This window comes from Anarrhichthys ocellatus, unplaced genomic scaffold, assembly GCF_004355925.1.
Source record: "Anarrhichthys ocellatus isolate YVR2014 unplaced genomic scaffold, GSC_Weel_1.0 scaffold12, whole genome shotgun sequence".
Taxonomy (NCBI): domain Eukaryota; kingdom Metazoa; phylum Chordata; class Actinopteri; order Perciformes; family Anarhichadidae; genus Anarrhichthys; species Anarrhichthys ocellatus.
The window spans coordinates 1,285,053-1,301,472 of NW_022280042.1; the positions used below are offsets into that span (position 1 = coordinate 1,285,053).

The 16,420-nt window shown below is 46.5% G+C and overlaps 1 protein-coding gene across 2 annotated transcripts; it reads right to left on the reverse strand.

Moving 5' to 3' along the window:
* Positions 1–7,097: 7,097 nt before the first annotated feature.
* Positions 7,098–16,173, reverse strand: sts (steroid sulfatase (microsomal), isozyme S). Of its 2 annotated transcripts, none has more exons than XM_031852070.1 (10): positions 16,018–16,173; positions 15,436–15,600; positions 14,951–15,072; positions 14,703–14,825; positions 9,921–10,332; positions 9,672–9,808; positions 9,083–9,220; positions 8,214–8,373; positions 7,877–7,998; positions 7,098–7,793 (listed from the first exon to the last, which is right to left on the reverse strand). In XM_031852070.1, the coding sequence occupies exons 1-10, from the start codon at positions 16,050–16,052 to the stop codon at positions 7,402–7,404; spliced, it is 1,806 nt and encodes a 601-aa protein (XP_031707930.1). In that variant the 5' UTR covers positions 16,053–16,173; the 3' UTR covers positions 7,098–7,401. The 2 variants fall into 2 exon arrangements, with proteins under 2 accessions (XP_031707930.1, XP_031707931.1); XM_031852071.1 differs by lacking the exon at positions 16,018–16,173 and adding an exon at positions 15,787–15,842.
* Positions 16,174–16,420: the final 247 nt, after the last annotated feature.

The following is a 16,420-nucleotide window of genomic DNA, read 5'->3' on the forward strand; positions in this document are numbered from 1 at the left end:
GCCTTTATTTACTTCCCCGGGGGCTCGAGCACCCATTTATAGTTCCGGGAAATACCAACTACAGGAAGCGGGTAGGGGGAAGTGAAGATATGTGTTGCTGTGTTTATTTAGATAGATGATGGTGTTTATAATTTACTTTATTTATAGGCATTATAATTAGATGTTTATTATTATAGATACTTGTGGTGTGGGTAAAATCAGGTAAATATTTATTATACATATATAGTTAGAAATATATTTACCTGTAGATGGTAGGGCTGGTCCAATTAGATGGACCAGGTGTGTATAAGGGCCTCATTTTGTTTGTGTGGAAAAATTAGTGGAGGCAACTAGACACTGGTGTCAACGTTGGTGCGATGGTCGACCTTTTAAAATAAAAGAAGCATCTTCTGAAACCTCTCTGGACTCCTGAACTCTTCATTTGCCTCCATGGCCACTCGGGCATGTTTACAAGTGGCGTCAGTGGTAAAGGCCTGTCGATATATCGATGGGACCAAGGACGAGAAGGAAAAAGAAGAGCGAGCACCAGGAGAGCCCAGAGAAGGGGGGACCAGAGACTTCAGCGGTTCAGCGAGTGACTACAGCAGCCAGGACGCCTGACAACATGGAGGAGTTGACAAACCTGCTACAGTCGCTGGTTCGCTCCCAAGCAGCAAGAGATGAGTTGATTGAAAAAGAGACCATATGCCAAGACCAGAGATGGAGAAGTATGGAGCACGACGTTCATCGGATTCAAGCGCAGGTGACTGAAATGAGAGGTGAATATGACAGCAGAGTGGGTAATCTAAGCATTGATGATGACGACGTAGAGGAGGGAGGTCCGAAGATGATGGCCAGCCAGCAGAATGAGCCACTACAACCACACATCCGGGCCCCACACATCCACAGAGACCCTAAGTTTATACCTCTCTCTGCAGATGATGACATTGAACATTACCTCACAATGTTTGAAAGAATGGCTAATGTCTGCCATTGGCCAAAAGAAGAGTGGGCTATTCATCTAGTTCCTTTCCTCACAGGTAAAGCACGCAGTGCCTATGTGTTTATGGAAGTATCAGAGTCTGAAGTGTATGACAAGGTCAAAGAAGCTATCTTAGCTAAATATGAGATCACAGCTGAGACCTACAGATGACGGTTCCGTTCACTGGACATTAATCATGGTGAAAAACCACGTGAACTGTATGTGCGGTTGAAGGACATGTTTACCAAATGGGTAAAACCAGAGAGCTCCACTGTACAAGAGATTTCTGAGTTTTTGATTCTAGAGCAATTTCTGAGGATGGTTGAGCCAGAGCTGGAGGTTTGGATCCGGGAACGTGACCCCGAGACGGCAAAAGAGGCTTCCCGCCTTGCAGAGGTTTTCCTGTCAGCCGGAGCCGGGAACAGAAGACCCAACTTTGGCCGTGACAGCCACTTCACCGGACGCAGTAAGTCCAATGGGGGTGAAAGGGGTGGTCAAGCGCAGGTTAGGCCTCCATACAGTAGCAGACAATTCTCTCCCAGTAAATCCAATGCCAGTAAAAAGCCTTTCTCCAGTTCTAGGACAGATACACTGTGCTATCAGTGTAATGCCCTAGGTCACACTCGGTACACATGCCCTGCAACCAGACAAAGTAAGCCTTCTCTTTTGTGTTCAGTCCCCAGACCCACTCACGCATTTCCTGTTCAAAAAAGAGCGCTCATTGCCCCAGTGTTGGTGAATGGTCAGCGTGAGGAGGCACTTTTGGACTCGGGCAGTTTTCAGTCAGTGGTTCTGTCTAGTATAGTACCCAGAGAACTGTGGAGTGAGACCACTTCCAACATTAGTTGTGTCCACGGTCAGTAGCATTAGCACCCAAACTACCCTACGCTGTTATTCTGGGCCATGATGTCGCCACACTGTTAGATTTGATACAGCAGGCTAAGTGGGAGGGCCAGGCTATGGCTGAGGGACAGATAGAGGGCACTGTAGAGGCACCAGTCCAGAAAGTTGAGCAGCAGCTGGACCCCCCACCTAAAGTAACTGCATGCAACATGGTCACAACTAGAGCACAGAAAGACAGGAATAATCTTGAGGAGTTACCTTTTTACAATGTGGAGTTGGAGGCAGAGACAATTAAGCAGCCCAAGTCCAGAGCCCAGAGAAGGCGAGATAAGATTTTGGCTACGGCCAGGAAGCAGTGTGAAGGTGTGACAAAGCCCAACCAGCCTTTCGATTTTCACATCCCTTCTGACATAGCAGCATTGCAGCTAACTGATCCAGCACTGAAATCCTGGTTTGATAAGGTCACAGAGGTTGTGGGTGAGAGACGGTGTAGGATAGACTGTTTAGCAGAAGCTACCTATGTGGTTAAAAATGGCATCCTTTATCAGCGGCAGGGGAAGGATGAAGCCTTAGTTTTGCCACAGAGTCTTAGTCAGAAAGTCATGGAGCTGGGTCATTCTATCCCCTGGGCAGGCCACCTAGGATTTCAAAAGTCCCTCAACAGGATTGCCAGGAGATTTGTTTGGCCAGGCATGTATGTCCAGATTAAGAATTTTTGTGCTTCATCTCTTGAATGTCAATTAACATCACAAAGGGGAGTAGCCCGAGCTCAGCTTCAGCCGTTGCCTATCATTGCTACCCCATTTGATAGAATAGGCATGGATGTAGTAGGGCCCCTTGAGAAAAGTTCATCAGGCAATAGGTACATCTTGGTCATTTGTGATTATGCCACCCGCTATCCAGAAGCCTTTCCCCTCAGGTCTGTTAAGGCCAGACAGGTTGCCAATTGTCTGTTACAACTGTTTGCCAGAGTAGGCATACCAAAAGAAGTAGTTACAGACTTGTAATGAAACACTGACTGTTGTCTGGAAATAGGCCATTTTATTCGTGTAATCATTCCGCTGCAGACTTCGCCGTGCAGTACTGTAAAACCGCACACGCCTGCAATACGTTACTACTCTGATCAGCTTGTTGAATCCAGTGTAGAGCAGAGAATGACAGCTCAAATGTGATCTGCATTCTGAAATAGCCTCCTGTAAAACACCGTATTCATAGTTTTAGCACGAGCATAATTCATGCAGGATGAAGTGATTCCACAGAGGGTATGCGGTCTGGTCTGTATGCAAGTCTCACACATTCATGTGTTGTGCTTCTACTCACGTCTTAACTCATTTTGGGAAGCATGACTGCGGCATGTAACTACAGCAGACGTTGCTGCTGAGCCATGGGGCTGCTGGGAGATCCAGCGCCCACACTGCAAACACACTGTACTTCCTGAGCACTCAGCGAGCAAATTACCCTGAAGCCCGAACCCTATAATATAATATAATAACTACCTACTGATTCTTTTTTACACTGTATTAGGTATATGGAGAGCTTACCAGTCTGCACGCTGTCCTGTGTAACAGGCTAGTAAATTGAAGCTTGGGGAAAGTTCATGCTTTCTCTTCATCTATTTAGTATTTTCCACTTCCTCAGGCTGACCGAGGGAGTTCCTCTTATTCAGGTCAATCAGATTTCAACACAATCGCTCATTAAGTTGCTGTTAGGACTTTAGTGGATTGTTGTGACTCACACTCCACATGTTAGTTTTCATCAGAACCAGCTGTCCAATGAGCTCATGGGGAATCCAGCTCCAGATCACATCCATCCAGATCTTCAGCTAGACCTTCTTTCTTTAAATAAACTCAGTGTTTAGTAGAGGTGGAAATCCCAAATCAACCTTAAAGCTGCATTCTCTCTACTGTCCATCAGGGAGCGACTCCTCTGGTTGTATAGAAGTCTATGAGAAAATGACTCTACTTCTCTCTTGATTTATTACCTCAGTAAACATTGTAAACATGAGTTTATGGTCTCAATCTCTAGTCAAGCCCAAGCAATCAATGTGAGGAATTTATTCAGTCAGCAACCAAGATTTCCCTCACAATTTAGTGTTTTTTGTAAATACCGTTTGTGAGCACCTTATTTTGAAAACTGGACGTAGTGACGTAGTCGCACGTGGATCCTTCTACTAACTTCACCAAGTCCACTGTTTGATGTTAGCTCCATAGACTGCAGCCCCCCGCGACCCTGAACAGGATGAGTGGTCAAAGTTATTGAATTAACAACATGGATTTAGGTCTTGTTGCTAAATAAAACAAAACATCCCGATGTGTGGAATAAAATGAATTGGTTAGTTATTTGTATGACAGTTAAATAAATGTCAGGGCTAGTTACCCTGAGCCCATCCACAGAGTTACCATACAGTCACATCACAGGTAATATTGCATCCCCACTCAAACATATACATACTTATCTCACACACACACGCACACACACATGACAGACCAGACCAGATAAGGATGGTACAGGGTTCAATGGATGAGTGCCGGGTGATTTTGCAGCTCCGCTCAATCTACAGAAGTTTGCAAATTGCGCTCCATATGAATTGAGCTTTGAAATGGTTCCCTCTTGGCTGCTGTCCTTCAACATTGTCCTTTCAACACTCAAGTAATATTTCATCTTGAAGTGTAGCTGCTTCCTTTTTGCAACATGAGCTTCTTGTAAACTAATGACGAAAAAATAATTCAGTTATGTCCCCCACATTTTGAAAGAGACGAATCATCGGTGAAAATGCTACTTTAAAATTGCAAGTTCTTGAAATGCAGCCAAGTTATTCTTTATTAGAATTTCACTATCTTCCACATTTTAAACATTTATCTGAAGAGCTGGGGACAAACCTTTAGCTTCTATTATAGAATATTCTACGTACATTTACATAAGTGGTAATTTTATATGCGAGTTGTAAACATTCCTTCCTTTTCTTTTTTTACTATATATAAAATGTACATTACATTTATTATTGTAGTAGTTATTCAGTGCTATTGTATTCAGCACCTAATCTAAAAAAAAATATCTTTTAAATTAAAACCAAGTAGAGCAAATTGTGTGTGTGTGTGTGTGTGTGGTTAGGGGAGGATGTACGAGCTTGTGAGTGCATGTGTGTGTTGCAGCTTGCAAGCAGGTAGTTTAACTGGAAAAATTAAAAAAGTCATAAATAAAAGCATTGTGGAAGAGATGGGACTTGTTGAGTAATACATGTACTGAGTGTGTGGAAACATAGTTCTGCTTCTCTTAATACAGTGTTTTTAGGAGCTGTATTTATGGGTTCACGCCAGCTCATGATCTGTAATTCTCTGTCTGTGTTCATTCATTTTCACATATACTTAACTGCTGAAAATGATTTGCATAACTCTTTTCACTAATACAAGATACTAATACAAGGTAGCATATGAATACAAGACGCATGGATATGGTAAGGATTGAATGAAAGTTATGACATTATACCTGTACAGCTCTGTGTACAGATGAAACAAAGTGCAAGTGAACTTTGAAGGTATTGGGAGGTGTATTTTGGGGCTTTGGACAGAGTTTGCTAAGCTATAGCTAACCTGACTCTCTTCAACCCTACTGAGTTTGCTTGTAAACAGAGTTCTGATTACATTGACTGGTTTGCATCACCATCACCACCAATCCACCACAACCAACTGCCTTCAAGACATAAACATTTTGGATGAGCACCAATTTCCTCAAAATACTTGAAACAAATCTGATGTCCTCGGGCTCCCTCACCAACCACACCAACAGCTTCTCCCTCCCCGTTGAAGGCTCCACTGTCTCCCCTTCTTCCAACATTCACAACCTGGGAGTCATTTTTGACTCAATCCTTCCATTGGAATTGTCAAAACAGCCTTGCCCGCCACCTTCCATCCCTCTCCTTTTCTGCAGCTCAAACCCTCATCCACTCATTCATCACCTCAAGACTCAACTACTGCAGTAGACTTCTATTTGGTGCTCAGTCCGAACTCCTCAAAAGGCTTCAATACGTTCAAAACTCAGCTGCCCGCATGCTCGCATACATCAGCCCCTGCCCAACAAAACCTCCGCTGGCTCTCTAGAACATCTCTCCACAACATGGCCTCCTTCGACCTTTCCACTCTCCAACACGTACCCTCAGATCAGTCACTCCCACAACAAGGACCGAGCACCCAACCTGTTTTTTTTTTTTTTTTTGAAAAGCGCTTCCTAATTCAAATGTATTCAAATGCAGTGTGTATCCTTGAGGCCTAACAAATATGTTGAATATGTTCCCTCATAAAACATTTGCAAAGCTGTTTGAATACTTAGATCCATCTTTGTTAATATCCATGAAGCAGCAGCTTTGTCCACGTGTTTGCACATGTGCAGTAGACACACGGAGATGAGATTCACAGCAATCTTGTTGGAAGGAACGCCACTTACACTGTAAAGACTTTTAGAGGTGCTGTTTGGAAATTGTGAATGGGATGAAAAGTCCCTTTTGAAAATATCAACAACCTCCACTTTCAGCAGTGTTTCCCACGTATCCATGGTTACATTTTCTGCTCGGTCTTTTGTGGAAATGACTACTTTTGCGTCATGACTGCCTCCTCATCGTGACCACCAGCATCTTCTGTCTTCTGAAGATCCAACCTGCTAATAACACGTCAAATAGACACCAAATTGACTTGTTTTTGTATTTTGAAATAGATTTGTTTTGAGATTTGTGTGTGAAAGGCTCATGGAGTCATTGTCAGACCTGTAAACTCTAGACTAGTGAACAGGTGACAAGAAACAAATGTTGGATCAGGTATCAGATCAGGAAGAACATTTTAACATGCAAATAAAGCCTTTTGGGGCATTTTGAGATTAAAATACAATGACAAAACATCTTGTTTTCAGAAGTCTTGTTGCATTTTGTTTTTTTTCCCCGTTTCATTTCAAAGTATTGTATTTAACGGAGCAGATACCAAACAGCAGCACAGAGGAAAAACAGTCAAGAGGAGAATGTGATCCTGATGCAAACTCCATAAAGGTTTAGACAAGAAGTTCTATAACGGTTGAGAAAATGATGACAACAGTTTGGACTGATTAACAATGTTTACAGTAATGTCGACAGAGCCAAATATACATAAGAATTCGATTTGATCACATCACGATAATATACACACAGACTGCAACCAACGAAATATCCCTCAACCCTCCCTTTACAAGAGTGTCGGAAAACTACGGTATATATATATATATATATATATATATAATAAAACTTTACATACTAGCCTGTGAATTTCCCCCGAGGATAGATAAAGCCTTATTGATATAATAATATTTGTTTTATTGACTATATTTCTAAAGTGTAAACGTAGTGCAGTAAAAAGTACAATATTTCCCTCTGAGATGAAGTAGCAGAAAATGGAAATGCTCGAGTAGAGGACCTCAAATGTGTACCCAAGTCCACTTGAGAACATGTACCAGCAGGTAACTGAGCGTATGCTAGCTAGTTAAGCTAACAAAACACATCAGGAAGTTGGCTTTAAAATGGTCCGAATGACTCGGTCGAGACTAAAATCTGCGTTTTTGGAGTTTGCAGGTGTGCATTGTTAACTGGAATGATCCTCTGTTGTAGCCCCGCCCACGTCCTCTTCCTCCTGCTGGCACTGACAGAGCTGTGCGAGCGTGGAGCAGCAGGGCTGCAGCCAGGGCTTCCAGATCAGGTTCCACACCGACATCTGGCTCTCCACAGGCTTCACCGACCTCCGATGCGCATCTGCCGCCTCCTCCATCGCGGCCAGGACAGCGTGAAAGGCCGGCTCGGTGTCGGGAGTCAGCGGCGTGGTCTCCGACGGGTCCCTCGTGAGGTCGAAGAGCAGCGGAGGGTCGTGGTAGGTCACATAGTCCGATGAGCAGAAGCAGGCGTGTGTGTGGAAACAGGCTGTCTCATTCTCCGGGTAGAAGTTTGGTGTGAAGTAAAAGGCTTTCCACACTGAGCTACCTGAAGAAATAGAAATACATGTATGTAATAAACTGTGTGCACATGAAGTTCACACACTGTGGATTTCTCTACGTGCGTCTTACTGTTTCGGGGATGCCATCGAACTGCGTTCAAGTAGACGTTGCAATAATGGAACAGGAATTCGTGGGTCGACCTCTCAACTCTCCCCCAGAGCAGATCCATGAGGTCATGACCATCTATTTCCCTAAAGACCAGGGGACAGGAGGTCAATCGTATGTGTGACTCGATGAAACCGATCAAAGCCTGTGGATCCCCTTAAATACCCCCTCTACAGGTTCCCTGGATCTCACTCAGGCTCCCCCTGCCTCTCTCTCTTTGTAAATGTGACCTAGATTTCAGGATGCACTTGTTTTGACCGACATGTGGAAGTGTTGCTGTCTCGCTGCTGTGCAGCCTTACCGGTCCTCTGGGACAGACACTCCGCTGAGCCGCACCACCGTAGGAAACAGGTCCATGTTGCTGGTGGGCTCGTCTACCTGTCTGCCGCTGGGGATGCTCCCCGGCCAATGCAGAATTCCCGGGACCCGGATCCCTCCCTCCCAATTAGTGGACTTCCCTGCTGCTCAGACGACATATAAGAAGAACACAAAGTCATGAAATCAGGCCTGAGCGTACCTTCAAACTGTCTTTGGTATTACTTTATTTTAGAAGATGTGAAAGCATAATCAGACTCAAAATGACTTTTAAGGATGGGCACTGTGAGAAGTTGTTTTGATGGTGAGGAGCGCTGTTTGAACGGAGTGATATGGAATGTAAATGTGGGTTAGACTGTGGCTAAGTGGATAGCAGTCATCGGAGGGTTGGCGGTTCAATCCCCGGTTCCGGCTCTGCTAGTCGCATGTCGATGTGTCCTTGAGCAAGACACTTAACCCCAAAATTGCTCCCGTAGCTGTGCCTACGGTGTAGAAATGTGATAGAATCTGAATTGTAAGTTGCTTTGGATAAAAGCGTCTGCTAAATGACTGTAATGTAATGTAAATAGATTTGTGACAGTGAGGAATATGTAAAGACTCGGCCAGTAATTATGACCATCTAACTTACAGGTGTATTCATATTTATTGAAAAGTGAGTTTAATTTATAGATGAAAACAACATTTTTATGTTTCACAACTGATACTTAAACATAAGCCATTTTATGACATAAAAAAGGTATTAATCTCAGACATTGAGACATTTAAGATTTGCTACTAAAATGCAAAAACAAATAGTTCAAACTTTGCTGTTAGCGTCCTGACTGAAATAATAATAAATAAATCATCATGCTGTACCTTTATATATTCCGTTCCATCCTCTGTTGACCTCCCCTGTGGAAGAGATTTCCTCCACGTGGGCCCCCTGGTCTGAAGTCAGGTAAACCAGAGTGGTTTCTCTCAGCTCTAGTCTGTCCAGAGTCTGCATGATCTGACCTGAGAACACACGATGCATATATTGTTTGGTGTTGGTTCTCTACAGAGTTTATATCAAAATACTAATAAACTGTATTTGTATAGCATCTTTCATTCAACAAATGCAGCACAGAGGGCTTTAAAATAAAATAAAATAGACATTGAACACACATTGAATCTACTGCATATAAAACGTTGGCTTTATAAAAGTAGTCCCCAGCAAACCATTTCCTGCTTTCTTTGATTTAAAAACTGCAGTGACCAGGAAATGAATGAGTCTTGCTATTATGCGTGTGCTCTGTCTTCAGTGGGAGCCAATGGGCTGGAAGCTGACAGTCACAATCAGAAAGTACTGATAGATGGAAGAAGACATCGTAGGTTCATGCTCTTTTCAAGGGATTTGCTGACAATCGCAAACATATTGAATAACAGCTGACTTGCTCATTAAATGAAGCCGACTCTGCTGACCTACCGACACTCCAGTCCACTTCATGGACCGCGTCCCCATAGATGCCGTGACGGCTCGTTCCTCTGAATGCTGCTGAGGCAAACATGGCCGTGTGCACTTGGATGAAAGAGAAAAACAGCAGGAACGGCCCCGCCGAGTTCCTGCAGGAACAGTTGAGTGACAAGCATTTTCTCATATACTGTAGCATAGCATTATGAAACATGCAAATATTGCAGTTTTGATCATCAAACCATGAACCAGACTGAAACGCACCTCTCCATGAAGTCCACTGCCTCATGAGTCATCCTCTGTGTCAGGTTTTCAGACGTGAACGGCTGCTCAACAACTCTGTGGTCCCTCATGAGAACACAGTTGAGGTACGGCATCATCATGATGAATCCTGCTGTCAGACCTGTGACCAGGGCCGACAGACACAGCAGGCTCACAACCAGCCCTCTGCGCATGCTGAGGACGCCCATGTAGTGGAGTGAGGCTGCACTGACCAGGACAATGGCCAGTGTCCTGTACGGTAAGTACTTATGGATCTGGAACACAGTGCCGTGTCCAGGCTGGCAGTCTCGCAGGTTGGTTACGGGGATACCAAAGAAATAGTTAAAGCCATGGATGCTGGGGTGGTGGCAGTGATCGTCACTGCTCTCACAGTTAAGTCCGAGGTGCCATTTCCCTGCAAACAAGAAAGGAAATTAAAATAAAACTATTGAAAGAAAAAAAAACATGTTAACTGATTGCTAGCTCCTCCGTGAATCGCCACCTTATCGTGGTGGAGGAGTTTGAGTGGCTCAGTGATCCTGGGAGCTATGTTGTCCGGGGCATTAGCCCCTGGTAGGGTCTCCCAAGGCAAACAGGTTTCAGGGGAGAGCCCAGACTAAGAGCGGTTCAAAACAGCCCCTATGATAGTTAGCCCACGGACTACAGCCACCTCGCCCGGACCAGGGAAACCGGGGAACCCTCCCGGAGCCAGACCCAGGAGGGGAGCTCGTAGGCGAGCGTCTGGTGGCCGGGCCTTTGCCCATGGGGCCCGGTCGGGCTCAGCCCGAATAAACACCATGGAGCAGCCACCCTGTGGACCCACCACCCGCAGGGACAAGCATCGGGGTCGGGTGCTATGCAGACCGGGCGGCGGGTCGGGCGGGAGGCCCGGGCATGCCGATCGCCGGCGGCATAGACTAGCTCTAGGGACGTGGAACGTCACCTCGCTAGCGGGGAAAGAGCCACTTCAACGCTCACGTGGGCGATGACGGAGAAACCTGGCGGGGGGTGATTGGGAGGAACGGCTTGCCCGATCTGAACCCGAATGGTGTTTCATTATTGGACTTCTGTGCGTGCCATGGTTTGGCCATAACGAAAACTATGTTCGAACATAAGGTGGCTCATAAGTGTACCTGGTACCAGAACACCTTAGGCCGGAGATCAATGATCGACTTTGTAATCGTATCATTTGATCTGCGGCCGTATGTCTTGGACACTCGGGTGAAGAGGAGCAGAGCTGTCAACTGATCACCACCTGGTGGTGAGTTGGATCAGATGGCAGGGGAACCGGTCGGAAAGACCCGGCAAACCCAAACGTGTAGTGAGGGTGAACTGGGAACGTCTGGCGGAGGACCCTGTCCGGGAGGTCTTTAACTCCCACCTCCGGAAGAACTTCTCACACATCCCGAGGGAGGTTGGGGACACGGAATCCGAGTGGACCATGTTCAAAGCCTCTATTGTGGACGCGGCTGCTAGGAGCTGTGGCCGGAAGGTCATCGGTGCCTGTCGTGGCGGCAACCCGAGAACCCGGTGGTGGACACCGGAGGTGAGGGAAGCCGTCAAGCTGAAGAAGGAGACCTTCAAGGCCTGGTTGGCCCAGGGGTCTCCTGAAGCAGCTGACAGGTACCGGCAGGCCAGAAGGGCTGCAGCTGCGGTGGTCGCGAATGCTAAAACTCGGGCATGGGAGGAGTTCGGGGAGGCCATGGAGAAGGACTTTCGGTTGGCCTCAAGGAGGTTCTGGCAAACCATCCGACGGCTCAGGAAGGGAAAGCAGGGCTTACCCCAGGCTGTTCTCAGCAGGGGGGGGAGAACTGCTAACCCGGACGGAGGACATCGTCGGGCGGTGGAAAGAGCACTTTGAGGAACTCCTAAACCCGACCAACATGTCCTCTGCAGAGGAGGCAGCGCCTGAGGACCTAGGGGGAGGCTCACTCATATCCCTGGCAGAGGTCGCTGAGGTAGTCAAAAAGCTCCTTGGTGGCAAGGCGCCGGGGGTGGATGAGATCCGCCCTGAGATGCTGAAGGCGCTGGACATGGTTGGGCTGTCCTGGCTGACACGCCTCTTCAATGTCGCATGGGGGTCGGGATCAGTGCCCATGGAATGGCAGACCGGGGTGGTGGTTCCCATCTTCAAAAAGGGGGACCGGAGAGTGTGCTCGAATTACCGGGGTATCACACTACTCAGCCTCCCGGGGAAGGCTTATGCCAGGGTGCTGGAAAGGAGGCTCCGACCGCTTGTCGAACCTCAGATTCAAGAGGAGCAGTGCGGATTCCGTCCCGGCCGTGGAACAGTGGACCAGCTCTTTACCCTCGCAAGACTACTGGAGGGGTTCTGGGAGTTTGCCCAACCAGTCTACATGTGCTTTGTGGACTTGGAGAAGGCTTTCGACCGGGTCCCTCGGGGGGTCTTGTGGGGGGTGCTGCAGGAGTATGGGGTGCCGGACCCGCTACAACGGGCGATCCGGTCTCTGTACGACTGCAGTAGGAGCTGTGTCCGCATTCTCCACAATAAGTCAGACACGTTCCCAGTGGGTGTTGGCCTCCGCCAGGGCTGCCCTTTGTCACCGGTCCTGTTCGTGATTTTCATGGACAGGATATCTAGGCGCAGCCTGGGGGCGGAGAACGTCAGTCTCGGGGGTCTCGGGATCGCTTCTCTGCTATTTGCAGATGATGTGGTCCTGTTAGCCTCCTCGGATCGTGACCTCCAGCATTCACTGGGGCGGTTTGCAGCCGAGTGTGAAGCGGCGGGGATGAGAGTTAGCACCTCCAAATCTGAGGCCATGGTTCTCTGCCGGAAACCGGTGGATTGCTCCCTTCAGGTGGGGACGGAGTGCCTACCTCAAGCGAAGGAGTTCAAGTATCTCGGGGTCTTGTTCACGAGTGAGGGTAAGATGGAGCGGGAGATCGACAGACGGATCGGTGCAGCTGCAGCAGTAAAGCAGGCGCTGCACCGGACCGTCTTGGTGAAGAGGGAGCTGAGCCGGAAGGCAAAGCTCTCAATTTACCACTCGGTCTACGTTCCTACCCTCACCTATGGTCACGAACTCTGGGTCGTGACCGAAAGGACAAGGTCGCGGCTACAAGCGGCCGAAATGAGTTTCCTCCGTAGGGTGGCCGGGCTCAGCCTTAGAGATAGGGTAAGGAGCTCGGTCATCAGGAGGGAGCTTGGAGTAGAGCCGCTACTCCTTCGCGTCGAAAGGAGTCAGCTGAGGTGGTTCGGGCATCTAATTAGGATGCCTCCTGGACGCCTCCCACTGGAGGTTTTCCAGGCACGTCCAACTGGGAAGAGACCCCGGGAAAGACCCAGAACACGCTGGAGAGATTACATCTCCCAGCTGGCCTGGGAACGCCTCGGGATCCCCCAGAATGAGCTGGAACATGTTGCCGGTGAGAGGGAGGTCTGGGTCGGCCTGCTTGACCTGCTGCCACCGCGACCCGACCCCGGATAAGCAGTGGAAAATGGATGGATGGATGGATGGATGATTGCTAGTGTCACAACAGTGTAAAAACAGGCTAGATGCATCTGACCTTTATCACATTCTTTTGGCATTCAAATGGAATTATGGAATGTCAACCTGTTAGAGGTGGAGCTAGATCACAAGTCTGAGGATATGGACTGTTTATAAGACAAGGACGTAGTCGTCGTGATGTCACCCATTGGTTTGTGCATTATAGTCGTCGCCATCTTGGCTTTTTGCAACCAGTTAACGGAAGTTACCATACGGCTCTAGTAGCAGCAGCAACCTGTCAATCACAGTCAGCCCCGCCCTAAAGCATCCCCTGCTTTATGGTCTGTTTGACTCTAAATGGACCATAATGTACTAAATGAACATCATGCTGTTTTGAAGAAGACTTGAAACTAGAGATTGAGACCATAAACTCATGTTTACAATGTTTACTGAGGTAATAAATCAAGAGAGAAGTAGAGTCATTTTCTCATAGACTTCTATACAACCAGAGGAGTCGCCCCCTGGTGGACACTAGAGAGAATGCAGCTTTAAGGTTGATCAGAACTGGAGGTTGCCTCCTAGTCAAAACACTAGGAATCATCCTCTAGCTAGGATGTTTGTCAAGGATGTTTTGGCAACAAAACTACTCTGTTAGGTAAAGGAATACATCGGGAAATACTTAGTTGGATTGAGGCAACAAACCTACTTAGTTAGGTTTCGGAATAGATTGTCGTTCAGGTCCATATAACTGTGGAAAGGCCGTTACTGAAGTCAAACATCAATACTGACTTCTGGTTTCACATGGAACGATCTGCGTTCTCCTGGCTGAAAGAGCCCCATCTGTTGGACCCATCCACCTCGTGTGTGCTTTAGCGCTGCTTTATACTTCCTTCAGATCATGTGGATAACATATGAAGCTAATTGTGGGATATCTATGAATGGATGCTGGATCAGACCAGTCTGCTGTACGTGAACACGGCTTCACACTTAAGCCCAACCGTAACTAACTCTATATAGTGACTCTATATATAGAGTCACTATATGTGATGAGTTACCTTCAATTGTCTGGCATTTGTATTGTATTCGCCAAAAACAGACATTCATGACTGGTTATTTTAGCTATAAACTATAATTAAACTCTTTACTACATAACAATATTGATATCACAACATAAACAATTAAATTATAATATATGTTTCTGCTCCTAAACATCAGAGTGAAGAATATTTTCGTGCTCCTAATGGCATTCCCACATTAACATGCGGTTAGAAACCTCTGGCACATAACAGAGATCCACATTGAAGAACATGTGAAATCAAGGATGATTGTGATTTACCGATGAGAGCCGTCTCATAGCCCTGTTGCTTTGCAATATTAGCAAAGGTCACCTCTTGGCTGGGAAGACCTCCAGAGGCGGCGTTGAATAAAAAGACACCAGGTCTGTTATGACCAGCTACACCTGTTGGAGAGGAAACATCATTCAAACCACAGAACAGTCTACAGCCGTCACTTCTTACATGGAAATCACACACCACGTCAATGTGGAAATGCTGTTTTTCTTCGTGTCGGTGTCTCTGAACTGGCCTGAGCGTATCGGGTATCGTCCTGTGAGAAACGCCGCCCTGCTGGGAGTGCAGAGGCTCGCTGCGGCGATGTGGTGGGTCAGCTTCACACCCTCCCGCGCCAGCTGGTCAATATTGGGGGTCCTGCAAATCACCATTCATCAACAGTCACATGGAAGGTTCAAAATCCAGACAGATTTATATTTTATTAATGCTGCTTGGACTTTAAAATAACTGCATCATGCTTAATTAGGGGTAATAACTTGTGTCAAGTGTAAAGGTTCTGTTCTTCAGACCTGGGTGTTACACACCCTCCCTGTGAGCACAGTGAAGTTAGTGGTGACCTGCATCAAAGGGAGTTAGCCACTCCACAGGAGGAAGGGAAGGGGATACAAAGATTTAAAGAAAGGAAACCAAATGTCTACAGGTAGAATGCTCAGAAGTAGCAGCCGGCAGGATTACAGGTTGCTCTCATTAGAATAACAACCACAGAGCAACATGTTTCACCTCAGGGTTGCATTGCCGTAGCAGCCCAGGTCTCCAATCCCCAGGTCGTCCACCATGATCAGGACAAAGTTGGGCTTGCTGCCTCCGTGAAGAGACGCACAGCTGAGCTGTAAGAGCAGCAGCAGAGAGGACGGCCGCCATGTGGACTTCATGCTGACGGAGACACTAGAGGAGACATCCCAAAAGTCAACCCTGTTAACAGTTGAACATGCGGATTATGTTTTACAGATGTGTTTACAATTACATAACTGTCCATTTTCCCCCAAAAAACGTGACATCTACTTATGACATAAGTATTCCTGCAGCGGGCACTGTGTGTGTTGATCGTATCCTCACATAAATGTTTCTTACAATGTGCAAAGTTACTCCTCATTTTACGAAAGTCCAGAAACACGTCAATCTCCGCTCGTTACATGTACGGGGTATTTTCAAAATAAACTTCCGTCTTTCCGGGACACAGTTGGATTGAGAAAACGAAAATACTTTGTTAGGTTTATGAATATATACCATATAATATGATATAATACTAAACACAGAGACAGACAGTGCGCTGGTGAACTGTCTCTAACGTTTCACACTTACCGTCTCTCCGTGTATACATCAGGCTGTGGGCTCATCCACACTTATGTGCGTCCACGTTCCCTCTCTTTCGTCACTTCCTCACGATTTAGAGAGACGCAAGGAAACTATGCGAGGAGAGAGGAGACGAGGAAATGTGTTTTTAGAGAAACGAGACGACCTTTTACTCTGAAGCGTCACGTGACGCGACGTCGGTTTCTGATGACGGTGAATCAGCTGATGATCAGCTCTAGAGACTTCAGAGTTTATGTCTGCACACGTGTGCCCCATACTAATACTAATAAAGACTTATCATCACTGTACTAATACTAATAAAGACTGTTATCATCACTGTACTAATACTAATAAAGACAGTTATTATCACTGTACTAATACTAATAAAGACTTTTATCATCACTGTACTAAT